General features: G+C 42.0%; 1 protein-coding gene across 3 annotated transcripts in view; it reads right to left on the reverse strand.

Moving 5' to 3' along the window:
* Window positions 1-24,860, reverse strand: part of AFF2 (ALF transcription elongation factor 2) — a 1,055,119-nt gene that overhangs the window by 141,328 nt on the left and 888,931 nt on the right. For all 3 annotated transcript variants that reach the window (XM_069612762.1, XM_069612763.1, XM_069612761.1), the window contains 3 exons: window positions 14,631-14,755; window positions 1,291-1,507; window positions 52-188 (listed from right to left, as the gene is read on the reverse strand). In XM_069612762.1, coding sequence (XP_069468863.1) covers window positions 52-188; window positions 1,291-1,507; window positions 14,631-14,755 — 479 coding nt within the window. The remainder of the gene's footprint in view (window positions 1-51; window positions 189-1,290; window positions 1,508-14,630; window positions 14,756-24,860) is intronic.

The following is a 24,860-nucleotide window of genomic DNA, read 5'->3' on the forward strand; positions in this document are numbered from 1 at the left end:
TATAATTCAGTGAGTAGACTTGTGATATGAAGTGCTGTTACTTATACGTACATTTCATCAAACGATAGCTTTGGTCTTCTTGACTCTGAACCCCCATTTGATAGGGGGCCCAATCCGGCCCATGTTTCCTTTTCTGTTTGGCTGTTGTCAGGAAGCCTGCTTGTTGGCTTTATCTGAGAATCTTCATCCTAAGGAAACGTTATTTTCAGAAATTGAATGCATTTTTTTACGGAGAATTGCAGCAGTTGCATTGGATGTCATACACCTTAACATAGTTTCATATTGTGCAGAGGCCAACATAAATATACAACATGAGACTTCATTCTGTCTGGTCTATTCTGATGAGCATTCACTACCATTAATGTGTTGTGTGCACACAATTGTATTTACATATTACATAAAATGGCAATTTACATGTTCATTTCGTTGGAAGATCTAAGAATTGTGCTGCTTAATTGGAGTTTGCAAACATCACGATCACTTCCCTAAAAGACTGTATAAATCAATCATACTTTATGATCCGAAAGCTATGAAGTTGATGTGTTTGTGTATTTATTGATGATATGATACTAAGACTAACAGTCGGCACAAGTTTCTCTCATGTATTTCGGGCTCTCATTTATGGTATGGCTACAGCAAAACAAAGGGGTGATGGCTGGAAGGTTTAGAATGAATCTCAGCCTCTGGAATCGCCTGCCATGCCATTACAGAAAGGGCAAAGGCCAAATACATATCATGTTTGGTCCCACCCCAAAAGGGGCTTTCCATCCCAAACTGCTTGGTCACATCCCTTCTGTAGGAGACCACAAGCAACCTTAGACATTTTCAGGCTCATTGGGCATCATCACTGAGGTATATATTGGATCTCTATGCCAAGCAGGCACTGTGCCAATATCTAGGCATACCCGTCCCACTTAGCGGGTTGGACTTTAATGCCTGCAAAAAGCAGGCTTTAAAGTGTGAATCTGGCATTAAGGGTTTAACGGCACCGCAACCTTTTACAACGCTGTTAACCCCTTAACGCCAGGGTTGTAATGAGGCCCATTGTGTCACTGTTTTTTCTCCATGTGCAGCTTATCATACACAGTACTAGAGAAATGTTTTACACAATCTTCCGATAGCACCCCTTGTGTATGTATATCCATGCAAATGAGTAGCCATGATAAAACCTCAGCTCCACCCTATTTGATACTTAAAGAATGAATGTCTTTCACATAGGGTAAGCATTATATTGTAAGACCATTTGATAAATGGAATTCACAAACGTTAAGAAACACCAAATAAACTCACACTGATTGCTTTGGGGTTCAACAAGTTGCTCTCAGTTGCGCAGTGTTTTGAAGAGGAAACACTGCTGCACTGCAAAGAGATGGCAACGTTGCTCTCCTGGCTGAAGGATTTGTTGTCGCTCGAGTGCCGCCTGCGGACTGTGTCGTCCAGGAGTGGTGACAATGGGGGAGGGAAAAGCCTGTCTTCCCTTTTTTTTGTTAGCCGTTTAACTGAATTTCTAGGGAAACAAAGAAGAAAAGAAGGACATTGTGTGCTTGGTCATGTTCCCATTTGATACAAATGCAGATAATATCACTATTCAAAAGAATTGATAAAACCATTAATCAAAACAGGTGACTAAAACATTTTTATAAAAATGTTAGATTTCATTAGCAAATTAGATCTCAGATATCCTTAGATTCACACAAGTATATACTTGTAATTCAATGTTCCTGATTACCAGTGCTTTAATGTGGCACATCTCAATGCAAGGTTTATAATAGAAAATACATACACTATCTCAGGTGCACCTTGTTGTTTAAAAGAAATGACATCATAGTCAACAGCTGTATCTGTTATTTGTAGAGAGGGATCATGCTTATTGCAGCCTGCTTTCACAATTGTGTGTTGGCAAATAGTAATTGTTGTAAACAATTGACATGGAAAAGGCAAGTTTTTGAAAACAATGGGCCTCATTACGAGGTTGGAGGTAGCCATGGAGCTATTAGCTTCATGGTTGCCTCCAAAACCCTTCCGACTCCGCCCTGGTGAATGGAGCAATTACCGGTCCATTCTGAGGTCGGAGGGACCGGTAATTCCCCCTTCACCAGGGCCATTCCCCATTCCCATTTGAGCCCACAAAGGGCTCAATGGGAATGGGGAAGGCGCTAATAACAGTAATTGCGGTACCGTTATTAGCTCTAGAGTCCCTTTGCGGGTCCCGTCCTTAACGCCTGCAAAAAGCAGGCATTACGGAGGGACCCGCAAAGGGAACTTGTAGTAGGGCGGTAAGAGATTACCGGCACCGATGCCCTTACCGGTGCCGGTAATCCCTTACCGCTCACCTCTTAATGAGGCCCAATGTTTTATATTGGAAGGAAGGCTTTTTTTCTGACATGTTTCTGGATATTTCACAGCGTACTACCCCTGCAGCGAATTGACATGCATTTTGCTCTATGACATTTCTTTCCCTAACTCTCCACAATGTTTTGGAGTCCTTGCTATAGATTATCATACTTCATTGCAAGTCACCTTCTAAAGGGAAGGCAAATCAATAGGATTAATAATGAGCCTTCCGAGCATTATCAAGCCCCCTGCACCCGTTTCTAAAATGAGCATGGAAAGCCAGGGCATTGTTTCACATTCATGAACACAGGGTGTGCTTACTTATGAAGGTGCATGCCCCCACTCCCCACACAATGTGTGCACTCGTGCATTTGGTCATTCAGAGGCCCCTATGTGTGTGCATGTAAAAGGTGAAGATGCTACTTTGTGAAATGACCGAATATTTGAAAACCTTAAGAATTAGGGATTTATTGCATTTTTTTTAGATGGATATTTTAATGTTGAAAGTTTTAAATTATTAGTTGATATCAGCAATTAATAAACAACAAAAAAACACATCAGCTGTAATGGGTATTTTAATTAACAATCTTTGGAAACTCATGTTACCATAAAGGAATAAAGACTATTTTGAAAAGTCAACTAACCTTTTTTTGCAAAATGTTAAAATGCTGTGGGCCCGATTCATGTAATATTTGTCCGGTTCTGAGTGAATTTGCACTGCAAAAATACACTTTGTACAGTTCCATGAATCAGGGTTTGTGTCAGCATTACAAAGTCACTTTTCAGCAGTGCAAATTCACTTTGAAGCAGGCAAATATTCCATGAATCGGCCCTGTATGTTTTGACAACTTTGGTTCTGGGTGGTACGCAACCTTCCTGATCTTAAATAATATAGGTTTACTTATGGATGTTTGGAAATGTATGCATTTGCGTATGTACTTGTAATGGAGCGTTATGTATCTTGGAGAGAAATAAAGGCCTACATTTTCATTGAATTCTTAAACATCTATAAATAGGACATTTCGTTACTCTATACATTTCTAAGTCAGGCTTTTGTTTACAGTCCTTTATGAAGCATATCCAAATCATATCCTGCCCTTGCAAATATAGGGCCTGCTTCACAAAAGCATTTTTCAAATGGAAAATTCTAATTGAAACACTCTGTGTAAAACAGGCCCACATTATCTACAGTGGCCTTTGTCGCATCACAGTCAGGAGGAGGGCTGAAACGAACATACTTGACTAAGGAACAGGAAAATGCCATAAAACATGGTCGTGGCCAAATCGGCCTTCATCCTCCCAAGGTCGATAGATGGACTACCATGACTGGGTGCTAAAGATAACACTGATTATTACAGCACTTAGAAACTGGAAGAGTCTGGCCTTACATGCTATTCATATGTCACCTAATTATTACTATTATAGATTGCTATTTCATAATTAATAGAAATCTCTCTTGCTCGGTGAATTCTAATTTAGCAATGACTTCATTGAAAAAAAAACTGCTTTTGCATTTTTCTGTTTTAAACATAACCCATATTCTGGAAAATGTCTGACCAACGTTTATGCATTTGTTGGGCAGAACAAGGACCTTTAGAACAGTATGGAAAGAACATAATACATTTTCAAATCCTTCTGGTGTCCTCTTGTATTCTAGTTTGTAATTTCTGTACTCAATAGAGGTAAATGTATCTGGAAAAGTAGTAGTAAAATCTGTGTAATTTGGCCCACTGATTTCTAAAAACCCCACAGAGAACCATGATTTTCCCATAGCTGTGAATGCCTAATCACACTCCCACTCACTGGTCCTATATGAGAGGTAGGAACATACAACTTCCTTCATCAAAGATGCATCAATTCTGCCTAAATGATCTTCACAGAGTATTGATTATTTATACAGTGACTCAATACAGCATCAGACCTAAGAATGTAACCCTTTTCGTCATTTTCAGTATTGCTCAATTTAACTTAAAGCCTCAATGACCCAGGAGTGCCACTGCTTCAAATGACCATCTCATTGATCCGTCATATAATCTAGCATGTACATCAATGAACAATTATATATTATTGTTTAAAAAGAAAGCTGTCATCTGGTTTAGACTGTTATAAACCCAAAAAGTGCTGTACTCCACGTGGTTTTCTAAAGAAGCATTTCACATGATCTGAAGAATTTTTGTCTAGTGAAATAAAGATTACCTTTTCTTTTACTTTCTATGCATCCTAAACTTAGTACTGAGTCAACAGATAAAATTGCCATTTATATACCATAAATAGGCCAAACATGTCCAATTATTTCTATTGAATATCTACACCTGCTTTGCCACTTACTGCTCATTGTCTTATGAATATGATTCTCTGCCATATGTTAGCCTCTAAAATGACTTACTGTGTGAATTAATTTGTTTCATGTGCAGTAGTTAACCACATTGTTACTTAGTTGTGGGCTGTTAATATTTCAAAATGTGATATTTGATGGAGGCCTTCACCAATTATTGCAATAATTATATGATCTTAATTGATTCATTAGGCAACATCAATTTGCGTATTGCAATTTAGTGAGATACACTTAAATCAATGATGCAGTCAAAATGGCAGGTGGGAGCAGCATACAGCAGTAAAGCAGATTTCCGTGAGTGCTACTGGGAAGAGAGTGAACATTACAAATAATGGGATATACAAACCCTTTAAAAAAAAGTGTTGTACTCAACTAATTATATGCTAAAGCAATGAACACGTTGGTGAAACACTGCTGACAATGTATCTAAGTCTTTTGTTCCCATATTATACTATTTTTTGGTAGGGAAATCATTTCCATCAATGTCAAACTGTGCCACATACATACCCCACCTAACTGGACAATATTAGTCATATTACCAAAACAACATTATTTTCAATAAAAATTATTTAAAACGCTCATATAACATATTTATATTATTTAAGTGTTATTTGGTGAAATAAACAACTGTTTTCATAGAATACAAATACAAAGTACTTTGCTACAGCTTGAGTTTAAAACTTGAAATTGACAATAGTATATCCATTAACGAGTTGTGAAATAATAGTCCATAAAGACAACAGTGCTGCAGATCTTCCAAACAAACAGTGCATCCAAAACATATCCGATTCTGACATTGCATATGAATTTCCCCAGACATGTTTGTGCATATAGGTTTGAGATTGGGACATTGAGTTAAAAGGTGTTGCATGCTTTCTAAGATTGGTATTTTCAGGTACTACAAGCACCTGAACTGGCTATTGCAGTACCTGAAAGAGTGCTTTTCTCTAGGGATATGTAGCCCAGCAACAAAGGTAAACCTACATCAGCGAATGGGGATCAGCAACCTTTTACTATGCTGGTTTAAGTCCTACCTTGCCAACCGCCAGCAGTTTGTTCAGATGGACTCCCCTAGATCGCCAATGCTACCCGTAACCTGTGGAGTCCCACAGGCTTCCCCCCTCTCCCCAGTGATCTTTAATCTATACGTGGAGCCGCTGGGAGCCCTCCTAGCGACACACAACATCCACATCTACCAATACGCTGATGACACACAGCTATATCACAAGATCAACTCCATCAAGGACATGCATAGGCTCAAAACCTGCCTCTCGCTAAATCAGTCTTGGATGTTGTAAGGACATGTATAGCATTTTGCAAAAATATAATAGCATTTTATTGCCAGCAGATAATAGTATTTTGTTAGCATGTAATATAGCATTATTTTTTTTGCCATTTGCCAGTATAACATAGCATTATTGGTAGCATGCAAAGTACAGGATTTATAACACAGCCAAGCCCAATTTAAAACTGCAGACATTTACTTTTTTTTATTTAACATTACTAAAATACTAATTCTAACTTTTCTAACATTAAAATGCAGTCTTCTATGCAAAATGAGGTAAAATCCATGTTTTGGTGGCACTGCTGTAATTCATTTTTAAATGCACACTGGCGTTTTCTTCAGCTTGTGGAGAACAGAAAATGCAGGCAGCAGGAGACAGAATGAAACATTAATACAGGGAGGCCTAAATTGCTCTGAACATGAGGGTTGATACAGAACACATTCCTGTTAAACTGATTGGGGGAAATTATAGGCAGACAAGCCACGTCAAAAGGGGAAGGATAGGAGCTTTCTTGGTAACAAGAAATGTGGAGAGCTGTTAGTGCAGGCTGGGCTGAGGAGACCGAAGGAGGTTCCAGGGGTCAGAGCGGTAGCTTTGAGATAGTCAGCTGGCGCTCCCCATACAAGATTACAGGAGCATTTTGCGCTGACACTGGGTCTGCATCTGCGAATACCACAAGGTTGTGCAGGGGACTTCAAAGAAAAACCGACCTTGGTAAGATAGTACTAAGTGAGGGCCAGATAAAATACTGTGTGTGTGTGTGGCTAAGGTTTATTGCAGTGTAGAGTAGTTAGGGAATCATTGCATGTTTATTTAACATTATTTTCAGAATGTGGGAACATTAATCCATGTGTAAAAATAAATATCTGCTTGTTTTGTTTTGTTCTCTTGTATTACAGATGTTGACTTGTAAATAAGATAATATACTTCTTGTTGTTATAAAAACCAATGGGATTTTATGTCATTCATGCATCGTTGAATAACTTTACATAGGTGATGTATAAAAGGGAGGCTTATATCAGTACAGTAGTGCATTTGCCAATTTACCAATGCAAGTAAAATAACAAACAAGAGAAGGTTTGTGTGCGGTATGATGAATGTTTCTTTCCTTGCATGCTGATGGGAAAGGATCTGATACATAGTTTACTGGATGTAAATAAGCCAGTAATGTCTTATGGCACATAGATTACTGGATGTATATAAGCCAGTAGTAATAGCCACGAAGTGTAGGTGGTGTTATGAATAAAATCATGGGGTTCTGCTGAAGTGCATAGGTCTAGAGCTCTCTACAGACAACTAGGGGGTATTCTAACAGAAAGGAAAGGTTTGTTTTATGATGGGGTTATAGTATAAAAAGAAAACCATGCTCACCGCTATACCACAGGTATAAATACCACAAAACAAGATACTACTAAAATTACCACCAATATAAGCTAACAAGGTATGGTCACTGAAATACTGTGATACCAAACCCAATATAAATGCAAGACTAATTTACCACCAATATTTTTAAGGTAAGAAAATACTGCCAAATCCCGAATTTTCCCCAATAGAACAAAATCTCTTACAATGTCCAGTGCATTCTTGAAGATTAATTCATCCAAGCGAATTCCTACTCCCACCAACAGCTCCAAACACCAAGACATACAGACCAGGCTATCAAACATGAACCCTGAGGTCTTCACACCAGTGCTCACCTCCTGCACCCAGTCCCGCGGGTTCCACATCGACAAACACCTCTCCTTCAAGACAAACATAGCTAGGAAAACTCAGACAGCTTAGTATCTGCTCTCCCTTTTGTGAAAAGTCAAGCCTGTCCTCCCTATGGACAGCTTTAGATCCACTGTTCATGCACTGGTCCTATTCCACCTAGATGGGGCAATGAACTCCTCGAAGGACTCTCATCATTCTCCTCTGTGCCCCTAAGAAGTGTCCTACACGTGGCTGCACACCTCATCATGGGTCTACGGAGATAAAACCACATCACCCCGGCCCTCATCGACCTTCACTGGGTCCCACTGCATGCATGAATCACCTTAAAGTCTTGATGCATCATCTATAAGGCAATCACCCTCAAGTCACTCAGCTACCTTGTGGAGAAACACCGGTGGACAGTGCACCACCAGAAGCCAGGACACATGCAGACTTGAAATCCGCCACTGACAAAAGCAAAGGACCAGAAAACAAGCCTTCTCTGCCTATGCCCCCAAGACTATGGAACCTCCTCCCTGTCTGCATCAAACACCTCCACGCTCCTGCAATTCAGAAAAGAACTCAAGACCCACCTCTTCAAGGAATCTCTCCACCTGAACACCTAGAGCACCACATCATCCCCTCATGTCACCTGACTCACTAGATGCAGCCCACCCCCTCCTCTGCCCAACCCGGTACACTGTACCCCTCCTATGTGCCCTTTTGTATCCCACCCTGCGGCACATTTGTTCTGTTGATACCGCTGAAAAGCACAGCAAGCAAGTATAAACAACAGTTAACTAACAGAGAGATATCACTCACCTCTGCAGTTGTGAATTGACTCTGTATTTAAAACTCCAACCCAAACTCTCCAAAAGGTTGTTTGAGAGGGTATCCTCAAGAACTCTGCTGAAGGAACAGAAACCCTTCCACGGTTCAACTGGAGCATGATTGGCAAAAGCAGAGTTCTTGTGGGGACTGTCAAGGACAATCATTGACAAAAGACGTAACATCCCAAAAAATTAGGGAAATAAAGGCCATCCTGCACACACCTCAGAATCATCTAGGGACAATCTTTAGGGGAAAAACCAATCACCCTCAATCAAAAGGCTATTGCAAGCTTATGATTGGTCGACATCAGATCCTGTCAAGCGTCCAGTCCTTTCAATGAATGGAATCAACACTCAGGGCCTCATTCCGAGTACGGCGGTAAGGGATACCGGGCTACTGTAAGGAGACCGGTGCCGGTAATCCCTTACTGCCCTACTACGAGGTCCCTTAGCGGGTCTCTTCCTTAACGCCTGGTCTGACCACGTGTTAAGGACGGGACCCGTTAAGGGACTTCAGAGCTAATAACTGTACCGCAAATTGCTGTACCGTTATAAGCTACTTCCCCATTCCCATTGAGCCCTATGGGTGCTCAAATGGGAATGGGGAATGGTTTTTTCAATGGGGACTTACTAGTCCCGCAAAGGTCGGACTACATAAGTGTTATAAGCATTGGTTCCTAGATACTCTAGAGCTAGACTCAGGGCAAAAGTGTTGTCCAATAGTAAACCTCTCAGGTGCTTATGGGTTTTGGTTTCTTTTGCAATAAGCAAATAGCTACTCATTTCTCCACAGACTTGCATCAAAACAGCAATTTCCTCTGACACAAAACCTGCCACAGCCAGAAGTGGGCATGTAGACCACACTTGCGGTTGAGGTAAGGCTGTGGCAGGTAGGGTATGATGAAATCATGACATCTGGTGTGCATTTGGATATGAGGACGTTTGGACTAAGACCAGAAAGTCCTTTATTAACAAGCATGCAGTCTTGAGCTGGACTTTTGTCATACCATGTAAGATGATTCAATTCAACACTACAGCTAAGTCAATGCCTAGTCTGGGATACTGAATGGAAACCCTTATTGATATATCTTTACGTCCAGTTCATGCGTTCTGGATGACTACCCCTATATAACACCCCTCTCTTGGAATCCCCCTGACCCCACTGAGCCACGAAGTAGTTCTGTTCCGCAAGTTTAAACGGTTTATTTGATCATTTAAACAATATATATATATATATCACACTTTATAATAAATTAATAATTGAATATCACACTTAATCTGAGCAGTAATCAATAATGGATAGTCCGGCACTAGCACACTTCTTTATAATCAATGATGAGTGGTTATAGGATGGATACGATAGCAACAATACGTTTATGGTTTCAAATGGATGCAATGTGGAATGAAATGCAGTACAGAAATTAACTTGATAGGATTTCAGCAAAAGACAATGTAATCACTTTCTTGGACAATTCACCCCCCCTTTTATGCACTGTAAGGAGATGAAGATGACACAGTTCTTAGGAATGCAATCAAATAGAATTCAGTTCAATTCCCCCTCAGCAGCTTATACAACAGTTAGGAGTTTTGAAACACAGGCAAAATGCTTTGAATATGGTGACAATGCAGTGAGAAATATGCTGAAAATGGTTTTAATTCCCTTTAGGAGGTTCAGGGTGAGTGAAATATACTTGGGATGAGTTCAGGCTCACTTTAGCAAGGATCTAGGAGTAACTAGCAGGTTAAACGAATTTTTGACAAAGGAAAGCAATGAAGCTGCTGTTTTCACACGTGGCTGGATTTTTAACCAAATTGCAAATCGCGGTAAAATTCGCGAGTGCGAGAATCGTGATTACGGCAAAAGTATGAGGAGTAGGACGTCGATTCTAGGCTTGTTGAAAAACAGAGATTCTAAGCTTTCAGAGGAAAGTTAAACCAAGTTCCTAGCCCAAACGGTTCCAGAGATACGGACGATTAAATAAAGGTAGTTTTTCGGATTTGAAATTTTAAAAGTTCAAAGCGACAGGTTACAGCTTGCAGCTAGAAAATGACAAGTGACAGCTTTGCAAATGACAGGTGACAGTTAGGAGGCAGTTCTGGTTAGATTAAAATAGATTAAATTATATTATTTTAACTAAGAGATTGGTTCTGCACAGTTCTGCTAGGTACTCACAATATATTTAGAAATAGGCCTCGCCACGGATCTGGTCAGGTTTTCGGCCTGGACTCCGGTTCTGGTCTCGGCACTTCACAGTGATCTGAGTCAGCTCTCTGGTTCTGCTAACAGCGGTCTGGGTCACTCTGGATCTCTGGCCTCTGGTTCTGGATACTGCTCTGCTCGCTGGCAAATGGCAAGAGTTCTTGCAAAGAATTCAAACAGCTCGCCTGGCTGTGAATAGTGGCAATGATTTGAGGCCTGCTAAAGAGGGATTTAGCTGGTAGTTGACCTCTCTGCTACAAATTCTGAAGTAAAGTCCTGGTCTCTGAAGGTGGATAGATTGAAGTCTCTATGTTGGCTCTCTGGAGGTTGATGGAGGTAAAGTTTGGATTTTCCCGGCAGAGCGTCCCGCAGCAGATGGAATAGTATGTCCCTATCTGTCCTGACTGTCTGCTTTTATGTGTTTTGAAAGTGGGTGGAGAGGCTAGCTTTCTAGGCCCTACCCCTCTCCACTTGTCATTGGCCACTTCCTCCTCTTCCCCTTGATTGGGGGAATGAAATGAAGTGTCATCATGATGAGGTCTGTTTATGATACAGAGAACCCACCCCTGTCAACTTTACACACAATCTATATCTGATCCAAATACATACTTCCCCGATAGACAGTTGTTTGGCGTTGCATACACACATCATGCATTTACTGATGGTAGCCCCTGTTCAAACTCTGCTCTTCCTGGGGGCTTGGGTTCAAAAATGGCAACATATTTCACTTTTTGGTCGGGTTACCAATATTGGATTTGTCCCCGCATTTACACAAATGTTCGCAAAGCATGTGGGCATTAGGTGGTGGAGTGTCAGATTTTTAACATACATACATTTAGAGTAATATCCTCTTTTCTGCTAAAAACCCCCCTGAACATACCACCGGGTCCTAACACGTCTTCAAATATGCACAGAAAAATCACAAGAATAATGATATCACTTATAAAATGTTCACAAGTCCGCTCTATGAATGATCCATCTTTTTGGATTTATGTTCTGGCCCCAAAGGGGTGTGGTTTCCCAGGTCACATGGTGTAGAAACCAGTTTATCCAGTTTCTGCCAAGCTCAGAGACCCTGCCCCTCCCAGCTTCTGCCAAGAGGAAGCTATTTTACGGTCCCCCTAATAAACCATCTGCCTGGGCCCTGGAAGGCCCATTGTTCAAAAGGAAGCCATTTACGACTACCCTAATAAACCATCTGCCTGGGCCCAGGACAGGCCTTTGTTCAACTCCCTGTAGCTGCTCCACCCCTAATCTAATCAGAGAGATGACAACTCCTTTTGGCAAGGGGAAGAGTGGCTGAGCAGGTTTTAACTCCTGTGGGGGTAGATGTCAGGCAGAATTCAGTTCCTTAAGCCAGGCCCCAGCTAATGTCACTTCTAGTTACCCAGTTTTCTGCATTCAAATAAACTAACAATTTTTACACATGCAGCTAGAATGCTGATTCTAAGTTTAAAACTATGACATTTAAACAATTGAAACCTAGGTGACACTCAAAAGTAGGTCACTCATTTCTTTTAAACATTTAGATTTTTAGTGTCTTTCAGTCCAAATTTACTTAAACTGCTGAAATCCACAGCTCAGCCAGTTTTGCTATGAACATTATTTTAGGCTCATCCTCTTTCCAGATTTTGTATGCCCACAAGACTTTATTCTGTCAAATGTCTGCTGGTGTTCAGTGAGATTGTTGGATATTCTGCAATGTTTGAAATGGGCATTCTGAGCTTGCCTTCAGAGAAACAAAGGGTGATTTTTAAAGTGCTTTCTAGCGAACAGGCACTGCTGTTTTTCTCTTTGGCACCCCATTTCACTCATGGCTCTTCTGACCCAGCACACCCGCACCGGGGGGTGGCAAGTCAGGCGACCATTTTGGTGTGCGCACAAACTGCGCGGTTTTCATAGATTCTGGCGCACATGTGGGCTTTTTCGGCCATCTTGGATTTCCTAAGCCCACAGCACCAAATGTTGTAGCATAATAGTCCAAACGTGGGTCAGAACACCCAACAACCAGAAAGGTTTTGAAGGGCCAGTATATCTGGTGAAATGGGTTGCTTCTGATCTACTCATAGCAGGAGTTTGGTTGGTAAATTGTGCACTCTTCATAGGGAAAGTAACTAGTTAGATTGATAATGTGTCTAGGCAGATGAAAAAAATAAGATTTGACAACAGAGCTCACTTGGGAAATGAGGGAACATGAAAGGTAGCCAGCATAGGTCTTTGACACATTAAGAAGGAAATGGGTCTTTGCCTCAGAGCACGATTTCAGTTTTAGAGGGATTCAGAGTTGACCAAATGGATCCTATCAAGAGGCTCCAAGTCTGGAGACAGGAGATAAGGGGTGAACCTTGTCCCTAATTGTAATGACTAATTCAGACCTAAAACATGCAGAAGTTAAACGCAGTGCTTTGGTTCATGATCTGTGCATCTCAGTAGGACGATTTCAAAATGTTTGTGCACCTTAAACTGCATTCCAGGGAAGCATCTGGTGGCTAAACATGCTCAAACAGGATCATATATTCACTCTAATGAACACAAGGGATTGACACAATTTCACCTCTATGAGCTTGTGTGGAACAATCAGAAACAACAAAAAGGATAATAAATGAAGATTCAACCTCAATATGCTCAAATCACCGACTCAGACACAAGACATAGAAAATAACTGGAGCAATGCTTCAGTGTTGTTATGTCAAGCACCTCCCTAAAAAGGTTTACAAAAGAAAAGAGGTTTTAATATCGATCTGTTACCTGATGCTTCACGTTGCCTGAATCCTAAATCCAAAACAAACGCAAAAACCTGATACAAAGTGAGAATAACACAGCAACAAATTAGATTTAGTCAGCTATACCAAGTCTAAATATTTCATGATGAAAGATGGACTGTGCACGTAACTTGCATTGAAGACCTTTGGGAAGTATCCATGGAATTATAACACCTCCGCTTTACATCCTTGATCAAAGTATATGCAGTGGAAACAATGACCTAAAACATATATGGCCTGATTTACAAAACCTTTTTTTCAATGGGAAAATCCCATTGAAAAACGATTTGTAAATCAGGCCGATAGTATTACTCGTTTATAAAAGAGAAGAAAGGACACGATTGGCAAAATGAACAGGGAAGGCCTTTGGCTAGATAATAAGGTTAAACATTACTCACCCTGTTAAGGGAAATGGCTCAGATATAAGGTAAAAGAGACTACGCTAGTTGAAAATCGTGTGGTGTATATATTGTATCCCAGTTAGGTTACATGCATTGACTGTGGGTAGTCTACGAAACTTCCAGTTAGTGAATTAGGGGTTGTGGCATAGAATGTCATATTCACAAGTGTGGTGTCTGCACAGCAGGCCCAAATCACTGGCTGTACATTATAGAGTACCCTGCGTGCCTCTATTGGTTCACTGATGCATAGAAAAAAAGCAGTGGCTAGGGCTAAGGTATACAAAGGTGTGTGCCTTGTTCTAATCCTACACACAAAGGATCTCAGGTTTGCCTAAACGATGTGTGCACATGACCCCTCCAATCGTGAAGTTATAATAGAAGGGGTTTTTAATCGATTTGTGGAGAACACATAATGTATGCAATGCATACATTACTTTCATATTCACAGGACTATTTTATGTAATATTGCTCCTGTAACAGAAAAAATCAATCCGCCAGATGACAATGAAGGTTGATCACAACCAGTCTAGGTCTGATGTGAAACTGAACAACATATGAAAGTGGTCATTCTGTTAAGATTGATTTAATAACAAAGTGTACTGCTGTTGCTGAACCCTTTTCTCTATCAGATGTATGTAAAGTAGGGCACAGTATGCAACTGATAACAAAAGAAACGTTGTACCAACTGCAAAAGGGCACGTATTGCTTACGATTTTGAATCTTATTCATGATTTCTAAACAGAAACGTTTCCCACTTTTTCAAGACAAATGGACATCTCATGCAACTTACTCTTTAGTGTTGATTGATCTGTGATTAGGTATTGGAGAAATACATGGCGGCAGCAGGCAAAATGTTGCTGTTTCTTCCATACACTGCTTCTTGTTATCACTACGAGTCTCAGAGATGTCAGATTGCTTTAAGAGATAAAGAAACACAGGATATGTAATGAGATGTAACTGCACATTTTACTTGTATGGATTTATAACCTGCCTCATAAACTGTTATCTGAAAGTCAGTAATATCATCACCCACTTCCAGCAAGACGTGCACTATATAGAACATTATGGACGACTACACAATGTTTGGATTGTTGCAAGGTTTTATCAAAAAACATATGATGAAAAAATTGCATACTATTAAAATAAAAACATAAAATGCCGGCTTGGGTACGGACATCCAAAAGCAGATTCTTGTTTTTTGTACCCCATCTGTAATTACAGGAAAATCACATGTTAAACTTGTTCATACACATAATATGACAAGACGACAGGCACTATATTGAGTGTACATGGTAGGAGGGATCATATAACATAATTACGAATTGCTGGTGTAGAGTTCCTAATGCTATTGCAATAAAGTCAAAATCCACACATAATACATTTTAACTAAATATGTGTATATCTTGCTTGAATCGCTAGTTATTCTCCTTAATGGAGGAACATAATAACACATTGAACTGCTAAGTGTATGGTTATGCTACCATATGCTTTGGATTAAGCTCTTAAATTCTCCCTTATCAGCCACCATCAGTCAGCCATTGTGTATGCTTACAGGAACCTAGCATCAGCCTGATCAATGATTTGCTCCTGGGAGAGAGGCACAGGCCAATTTGGAGGCCAAGAAGACTGGCATAATCCATCAGTAACCTCTCACTTTCTCTCCCAGCCCCATGTGCTGATCCCCTACATCCACAACTATTCACTGGGCTGGTGCCACTGACCCCTTCCCCCACCTCCACCAACAGGAGTTTCCAACTCCACTCGAGTCCTGATTCACACATCCACTCCTCCATGCGTACTTGCTCATCTCTGTTTAGGGCCATCAATTCCTCTTTTTGTGGTCCCCGACAAGTATATAGCAAGGGGACACATCCCTTTGCTATTTCTGTATTGGTCATGTTTGTTTGTAGTTTTTTAATGGATATTTGGCATGTATGAGTAGCGCTGCATTGCTTTCCAAAGGTATCCGCACCATGGACAAGGTCGCAGGGGTTCACGTAGAAATACCCCTGAGTTTGGGGGCATACAAGGCCATTAAACGTCTTGTACTTTCACAGTGGTCTTCGCGTTGCTTGGACCCACCTAATGTTTAGCCTGGTTTTAACGTCATCGGCCCTTTCCACCCACAAATGCAGGATTCATCAATATTGTTTATCTTTCGAGCCCATTAGAATGAAATGAGGCTCTTAATGGCATTCCAATTTAATTTCAAAGATATTCCTCCACTGACCCGCCACTTTCCCTCTATACTCTCTTCCTTTACCCATCTTGCTCTTTCGATGGTAATCTGTTGTTTGGTGTACTCAAAGTTTGCTTCATACAAAAAAGTCGCCCTAATCCTGAATACAGCTTTTTTTCAGTGTTGTCTTTAGTGCACATTCATATTGACATTTCTGAATTTCCAAGGAACATAATTAGTGAGTTTGGATATTTCACTTATTGCACATTGGGCCTCATTCCGAGTTTGGCGCAAAGGGATACCGGGCACCAGTAAGGACACCGGTGCTGGTAATCCCTTTGCGACCTATTCCGAGTACCCTTAGCGGGTCGCTGGTTTTACCAGGCGTTAAGGACGGGACCCGTTAATGGACTTTAGAGAAAATAATGGTACCGCAAATTGCGGTACCGTTATTTGCTCCCTCCCCATTCCCATTGAGCCCTATTGGGGCTCAAATGGGAATGGGGATTGTCTTTTTCAATGGGGATTTACCGGTCCCGCAAAGGTCGGACTAGACCGGTAAATCCCCATTGAACCAGGTTGGAGTCGGAACCAGTCTCGGAATGAGGCCCATTGTGTTGTTGTGAAATGGTGAGCAGGTATAATTAGTGGTCAGGTAGGGTGATAACAGAGCATCTGTTTCACCTGGGGATATGGTATCAGCACCTATGTATATTTAAACCTGGTGGTTTCTGGGCATTGGAGGTTGTAACATCCCAAACAAGTCTATACCCGGGCAATACAGACTATAACTGGGTATGCATAGGTGTACCTGTGCATGTCACGCTACTTAAGGCTATGCATAGAATACATAGGCTTTGCTGTTATATGGGAATATGGTATCAGCACCTATGTATATTTAACCCTGGTGGTTTCTGGGCATTTGAGGTTGTGACGTATCAAACAAGTCTATACCTGGGCAATACAGACTATAACTGGGTATGCATAGGTGTACCTGTGCATGTCACGCAATTTTAATCTATGCATAGTATATGTTGTCCTCCTGCTATAATCCAGGTGGGACTTTGGGCCTCATTACACGGACGGCGGTAAGGGTTAACGGTCACCGTTAATGGTACCGGTGACCATTAACCCTTACCGCCTTACTACAAGGCCCCTTTGCAGGTTGGAGACTTTAACGCCTGCTTTTTGCAGGCGTTAAAAACCAACCCGCAAAGGGACCAGGGAGCTAATTACGGTACCGCAATTTGCGGTGCCGTAGTTAGCACCTTCCCCATTCCCATTATGCCCTATGGGGCAAAAATGGGAATGGGAAAGGGCAATGGGGGAAGGGGGAATTACCGCCCCACCAACCTTGGAATAGGGCGGTAATTCCCCTTTCCACCAAGGCGGTGGCAGTATTTTACCGGCATGGACCAAGGTGCTAATAGCACCTTGGTGCACCGCCGTCCGTGTAATGAGGCCCTGTATGTCAAAATGGAAAAGGAGTTCATGATAAACTTAACGGGCCTCACCTCTTTAGTCTCATTCTGCTTCTGTCCCGTTGAAGTAAACATACACAAATCTCCAAAAGGGGGATTATATTGCATAAGTGATCATAAATATTGCTCCACAGCATAGAAACACACACATTGGCCCTCATTACGACCCTGGCGGAAAGGGATTTACGCCGGCGTAAAGCATGGCGTACCTTTCCGCCTGACTACGAGTTCCCGTAGCGCCATGGTGATATTTTACGCCTGCTTTTTGCAGGCGGAAAAATCCATGGCGCTACGGGACTTGTTGTTAATTACGCCACCGTAAATTACGGTGGCGTAATTAATGCCTTCCCCACTCCCATTATGCCCTATGGGGCAAGAATGGGAATGGGGAAGGGCAAAATGGGGATTGGGGACTTACCGCCCCGCCAAGGTCGGGATGGGGCGGTAAGTCCGCCAACCACCATGGCGGAATTGGCAGCTTAGCGCCATGGACCATGGTGCAAATTGCACCATGGTTCTCCGCCAAGGTCGTAATGAGGGCCATTGTCAAGGATTAGCACCTATAGTAGTTGACATTTTCACCAGAAAATATTTTGGTTGGTTCTTGCCCAAACATCCCCACTTGCAAGCGTTTTTACTAATAAAAATGAAGCGTGAAAAAGCTTTCTCGCACTTGCACAATGCATCATCAGCGAACAGCAGACATTCAGCTGACTTGCGCAAGATGGCCTCCAGCAAACTGCAGACCAGGGAGCAATAGGAGAAAGTAATGCAGCCTCCATTTTCAAAAGTGGAATGATGTGCCAAAGGACATGAAGCTCTTCAATATTATCAGAACAAATGCACTGGCATGTCTTCTTCACAGACGCCCCTGGACTTTAGAAACGCTCTAAAGCATGAAGAACTTTATAAATAAAAAGGTACACCACACTAACATGCAATAATTGTATCAATAAAAAAATCTAAAGTTTAAATAGACATAGCAAATGCCAATAACAGCCATACTCAAAAGTAGTGAAAACTCCTGAATATTTTTATAAATGATGCCATGAGTTTAGAGACAGTAAAATAACAGAGCATCTAGATCATTATTTCAGTGAAACTCGGTGAAAATGATCAGGGCCGAAGAATGTTCTAATAATAAACAGTCACCTCTCTGAAAGAAGTACACACCTTATAAACACCAACATTCCCAATATTGGTTGCAAGTACATTACCAGGGGCAAACAGCGAACACAGTGACTTGCCCATGTACTTTGAAACGGCGTCCAAGCACAGCCGCTATGGCAGTGTTATTTGCCCTACTTGTTCCGAAGGTGGCAGTGCTAGCTCCATCCCATCTCACCCCATTCAAGGCAGGTCTAAAGGGTAGGTAGATCGATTATTTTGATGGACAGATAAACGATCATGAGACTAAGCATGTGAGGAAGAGTAGAATGAATTCGTATTTCTAGAGCAAGGTCAATACAAGTGGCAGGTGTTCTTGAACAAGAGACAGGTCAGTACACAAGTACCTGAAATACTCTAGAAAATCGTGAAGAGTTTTGCTGCATGCAAGCAGACTAACTTATCAGTTTCTTGGCTCTGGAGACCTCATAAAACTTTGAGTTTCATTGGAAACCTCGTGCCCTGTAGTATACCCAATCTAGGGTAATTTCACGAAAGAAGAAGGTGTTCCCTACATGCATTGGGAGGCACTGCACGTTCAACACAAGGGCCTCATTATAAGCTTGCCTGTCTGGAAACAAGGGTGCCGGTAAGCTCACCGGCACCCTTGTTTCCAGACCGGAAAACGACAAGTCTGCCTGCCGGGGCCGCTGTGCCCGACAGGTCTGACCCTGCCGGGCAGCGGTCACAGTAGGCAACCTTTCACGGGAGCACCGGTACCGTTAGCAACGTTGCCGGTGCTCCCGTCTCCCCACTCCCATAGAGTCCCATAGGACTTCCATTACAGAGTGCAAAAACAGTTGCATGAAGAGGATGGCAATAAAGCTAAAAAAGAAAACTTACAGGACAAGGAAATCAGGTCTGCTGCACACGGAACAGTGGAGCAACATTAAATGAGGTAACAAATCCAGCAAAAACATGAACAGTTCTGTGTTAAAGTACATACATCACGATAAAAAGGTACACCACACTAACATGCAATAATTGTATCAATAAAAAAATCTAAAGTTTAAATAGACATAGCAAATGCCAATAACAGCCATACTCAAAAGTAGTGAAAACTCCTGAATATTTTTATAAATGATGCCATGAGTTTAGAGACAGTAAAATAACAGAGCATCTAGATCATTATTTCAGTGAAACTCGGTGAAAATGATCAGGGCCGAAGAATGTTCTAATAATAAACAGTCACCTCTCTGAAAGAAGTACACACCTTATAAACACCAACATTCCCAATATTGGTTGCAAGTACATTACCAGGGGCAAACAGCGAACACAGTGACTTGCCCATGTACTTTGAAACGGCGTCCAAGCACAGCCGCTATGGCAGTGTTATTTGCCCTACTTGTTCCGAAGGTGGCAGTGCTAGCTCCATCCCATCTCACCCCATTCAAGGCAGGTCTAAAGGGTAGGTAGATCGATTATTTTGATGGACAGATAAACGATCATGAGACTAAGCATGTGAGGAAGAGTAGAATGAATTCGTATTTCTAGAGCAAGGTCAATACAAGTGGCAGGTGTTCTTGAACAAGAGACAGGTCAGTACACAAGTACCTGAAATACTCTAGAAAATCGTGAAGAGTTTTGCTGCATGCAAGCAGACTAACTTATCAGTTTCTTGGCTCTGGAGACCTCATAAAACTTTGAGTTTCATTGGAAACCTCGTGCCCTGTAGTATACCCAATCTAGGGTAATTTCACGAAAGAAGAAGGTGTTCCCTACATGCATTGGGAGGCACTGCACGTTCAACACAAGGGCCTCATTATAAGCTTGCCTGTCTGGAAACAAGGGTGCCGGTAAGCTCACCGGCACCCTTGTTTCCAGACCGGAAAACGACAAGTCTGCCTGCCGGGGCCACTGTGCCCGACAGGTCTGACCCTGCCGGGCAGCGGTCACAGTAGGCAACCTTTCACGGGAGCACCGGTACCGTTAGCAACGGTGCCGGTGCTCCCGTCTCCCCACTCCCATAGAGTCCCATAGGACTTCCATTACAGAGTGCAAAAACAGTTGCATGAAGAGGATGGCAATAAAGCTAAAAAAGAAAACTTACAGGACAAGGAAATCAGGTCTGCTGCACACGGAACAGTGGAGCAACATTAAATGAGGTAACAAATCCAGCAAAAACATGAACAGTTCTGTGTTAAAGTACATACATCACGATATGTTCCATCACGACGCGCCTCGATTTTCAAACTCAGACTTTCCAGATTCAACATTTCCGGGCGCTTGGATCTCACAGATCCACTGGACATGGGCACAGGCTAAGCTCCTGACCACTTCACTTAGCCTTTCTGGGACTGAGGCATAGCCTTCATCCACATGCTGATCGAAGAGGTCACTGACTGCTGTTGTGGTGGGGTGGCCCAGGCCATCCCCATTTCCCATGTCCAGTGCCTTAGAGTGAACACAGCAAAGCCAAAGACCAGTCCCCTGGCAAAGTGGCAACTGGCCATGGGTACAACAGGAGCATTGCTGGTGATCCCATCAGGTGGCTGTGGGACAACAAGGGAATAGCTGAATGCCATGTTTGGGGCATAATGCCCTCTGGGCATGATAACAGGTGATGATAGAAGGCGCCTGCTGGAAAGGATATTGGGCATGTCTACAACCCATGCCTAATGAGCCCACCTGCTAATTTGGTGGCACCGTGGAAGGGCTAAATGCCCTGCACCTGCAAAGTGGACCTGGCAGCATGCAATGCCCAATGACTCTGGAAAGATGCTCAGGGGTGCCCTAGTTCAATCCAAAATGACTCTGCCTTTTCCACAGAGCAATAGTTGAGCATCAGGAAGCAGAAGGGGCCCTGTTAGTTTGTTTCAGGATCAGTACAGATAGGCTAACACCATATCTAGAGAAAACTAATATAAGCGTAAACACATCAAGGGAGTTAATTGGCTAGGGACAACTTAGATACATATTGGCTATGCACCCAGAAGATAATGCTAGTTCCTTTCAATACGGACCCATACTGTGAGCTCAGAATTGCTCTAAGAAAGTCTGAGGGCCAATATGTGCTTTGTCAACCATCACCTTGGTCAAAAATGTAATATGTATATAAGTGTGCCAGTGTTTGCAATGTACTTTGGCTCTTCCGTATATTTTGACCGAGTTACCTCTGAGGGCTGTGCAAGTATACCTGAACAAGTTTTCAGGGCAAACCAAGCAACCTGATGTGCTGTCCTGCTCTCAAAATGTGTTGGTGTATAAGTGTTAGAGATGTTGTTATATTGGCCTCATATGGTTGTAATGGCAGGGCAGGTGATGCTTGTTGGGGTGTTAAAGTTGAGCACTCACACCCGAGGCACCAAATGTCTCATGCATTCGACTCCCACTTTTACCTGCTGCCCCGGCCCCAGCCTTGCTTTTTACAGAAGTGGGTGGCATTTTGTTTTGTTTTCACTATGTTCTCTTATTTCCCGAAATGGCACTCATAAGCGAACATCGCATGCCACTCCAAACAGCTGCATGACATGAGAACTGTCTCAAACATAAAACGTGCTGTGTGAGCTATAAACAGACATTGGAGCAAAGGCACTGTCAGAACGTTGCTGCCACCTGTCATTCAAAACACTAGCGCCTTTACCCTGCTGACTGTGAAGAGAGGCCTGTCTTACATGAATTAGAAGCAAGTAACAGAGTGCCATGAGGCGAGATGTGGTGAGTGCACGTAGCACAGTGTGGGTGCTCTGGATTCTTGGGGTAGATTCAAGGTGCTAGGATAAATGCAGAAGCAGCTGTGGGTGTGAGCACAGTGGAGCTTTTGACATTGCATTTATTTATTTACTGCAATATTTGGATAGAGTTTTATCCAAATATATTTTCACATTCCACCCTAATATTTTAAACGTTCCTTTGTTCATCCGCTCTTACTAGCCCGTACTCCCCACCACGTTCTGCTTTGTTTTAGAAATAGTAGCAATCCTTGTGTCTTGGCAACAAAGAGACCATTCGGCGTAACTAATTGGTAGATGACCAGTTAGCATTAGGCCAGTACATGGAATTAACAGGAGGACAATGATATGCAACTAGTACGGATGCTGCAGTGACACAGTGACCAATGGGGGAAGGCACAGAGTTTGAAATACCCACAACCTTCATAACGTATATAACCCGCTTTAAACTGTTGCACCTGCTTTGATTCTCCACTGTTTTACGCATGGATCGTTACATACCCTTTAAACTATTTATAAGGATAATTCGAGGGCCTTGCTATGATATATTTGCATCTTCTGATGTAATAATTCATATTTTGGCTTTGCGTCAGAAGGTTTCATAAGGAAGCTGACACTGAATTCATACATTACACTTAATTTACATTATTAATATATACTCTAGCCACTGTCTGTGCCCTGGGCAACTGGGGGTTTGTTGGCCTCAGAGAGTTCTCTTTCAATCACATCTGGGCGGCCTAGGACAACTTGGATAGTGCCTTCAATTGCTGCTAGCCCGTGCCTTGAATGTTTGCCTGATCTTTTCCTAATGCACTTTACTAGCTGAGAAGCTTATTCGCTGATGTTTGTGTCTCTAGGTAAGTGATGGGGCGGATAGCCATGGAGCTGTGGGAGCAGACTTTCCATGAGCTATTGGGAGGCCAATGAGAGCTTGACTAACAGTGGGACATCAAGCTTATCAACCTTTGACAGCTAGCTACAGGTCAAAGGATGAGCCTTTGTTATTTTTCTTTTATATTTTATTTTTAACAGGTGCAAGATATCCACATATTCTTTGATATACATCTGTGAGTGTATTTATGTCTCCTGTCCAAACCAGGCCATTGCAAATGTCATGTGAGGGGGGATCGAGTCACTCTTACTGAACATGCTTCTATTTTAGCTAAAATAATTATTTGGAGTACTATGCATGGGGAGGAATGGTCCTTAAACCAAATGATCTGACCGAGGTTATGCGATGAGTGACCATCTCCCATCTCCATGTGAAGGGTGCATTGCAGTCTCAGCCACCTCAACAAACAATGATGTGGCTTGCAGGAGCTGTAAATGATCTTGCATACATTGGCAATTCTAAGTCTTGGCCTTTGACCTGCATGTGCTCGTAGCCTGATATTAAAGCATGTTTTGATAGTTTCAGGGGGTGAGGGTAATGCGACTGGGTTTTGGTCATTAATAGATTCCCTGTGTGCATTATGTACAAAGGCCGGGTACATCAGCCATCATTGCAGGTTTGGCAGAGTCCCTGCGAGCTTTCAGCTCTGCATGAAAAGCTATCTTGGTTAGGCCAGCTAAGAGGCTACATTTATATAATTTTTCCTCCCCACGGGGAACACATGGAATATGTAGTGGTTCCTGTGTCATGGAGGGGGATTTCAACAGTAAATCAAGGCCGTTTGTACAAAACTGATAAACAAACTGCGGTTTAAGACTTTGCCTAAACCCCTTGTGAAGGCAGAGACACCAGACATCATGTTTGGAAGCACAAAGACACAATACTCACTGCCTTTCTAGGGATTAATGAAGATAAAGTATTTATACTAGCTATCCTAGTCCTGATGAATACTATTAGGTCAATCTACATGAAGGGACACATGGCATAAAGTTGTTCCCAGTGGTGAAATGCAGAAAACACAGAGCGCTGGCATTTATTTCTATAGATCCCTGTGAAATGACATGTCATTGTACTAATAATGTTCATTTCGTTCATGCTTAAATTTCGGTAGTTTTACCATAAAAGCCAACACAAAGATTTACCAAAAGCACAGCATTAAGATCATTGTGGGATCAAATAAATTCACAAGGATCTGAAACAATACAAAAGCAAGCTTCAAACAATGTTCACCTACTTGGGAACATCACTGTAGTTATAGCAGAAAGCAATCGTAAATAAAATTCACAAACGTGCCAATGTGCATAAAGAGCATTCCATATACAGGGCCCAATGAAGGTCAACGTTAAAATCTCTGTGAGATCAGAAAGAAATCCCATAAATGTGCAATGATGCATGAGCAGACTTCAGATGAAATTCACCCCTTTGGAAGCAATCACTGCGTATTTAGCAAACAGTAATCATCAGTACAATTACAAAAGTGACAGTGTGCACAAGGAGGAGTCTGGATTACAAAACCCAGTAAGGACCCATATGACAATCAAATTAATTAATTTGGAACAGAAGACAGTGCTGATCAGCGGGTCTCTCATCTTCACCTTCAAAGGGGGTTCATGTAGATACTATAACGTCC

This window comes from Ambystoma mexicanum, chromosome 5p (genome assembly GCF_040938575.1).
Source record: "Ambystoma mexicanum isolate Mex_15411 chromosome 5p, UKY_AmexF1_1, whole genome shotgun sequence".
Taxonomy (NCBI): Eukaryota; Metazoa; Chordata; class Amphibia; order Caudata; family Ambystomatidae; genus Ambystoma; species Ambystoma mexicanum.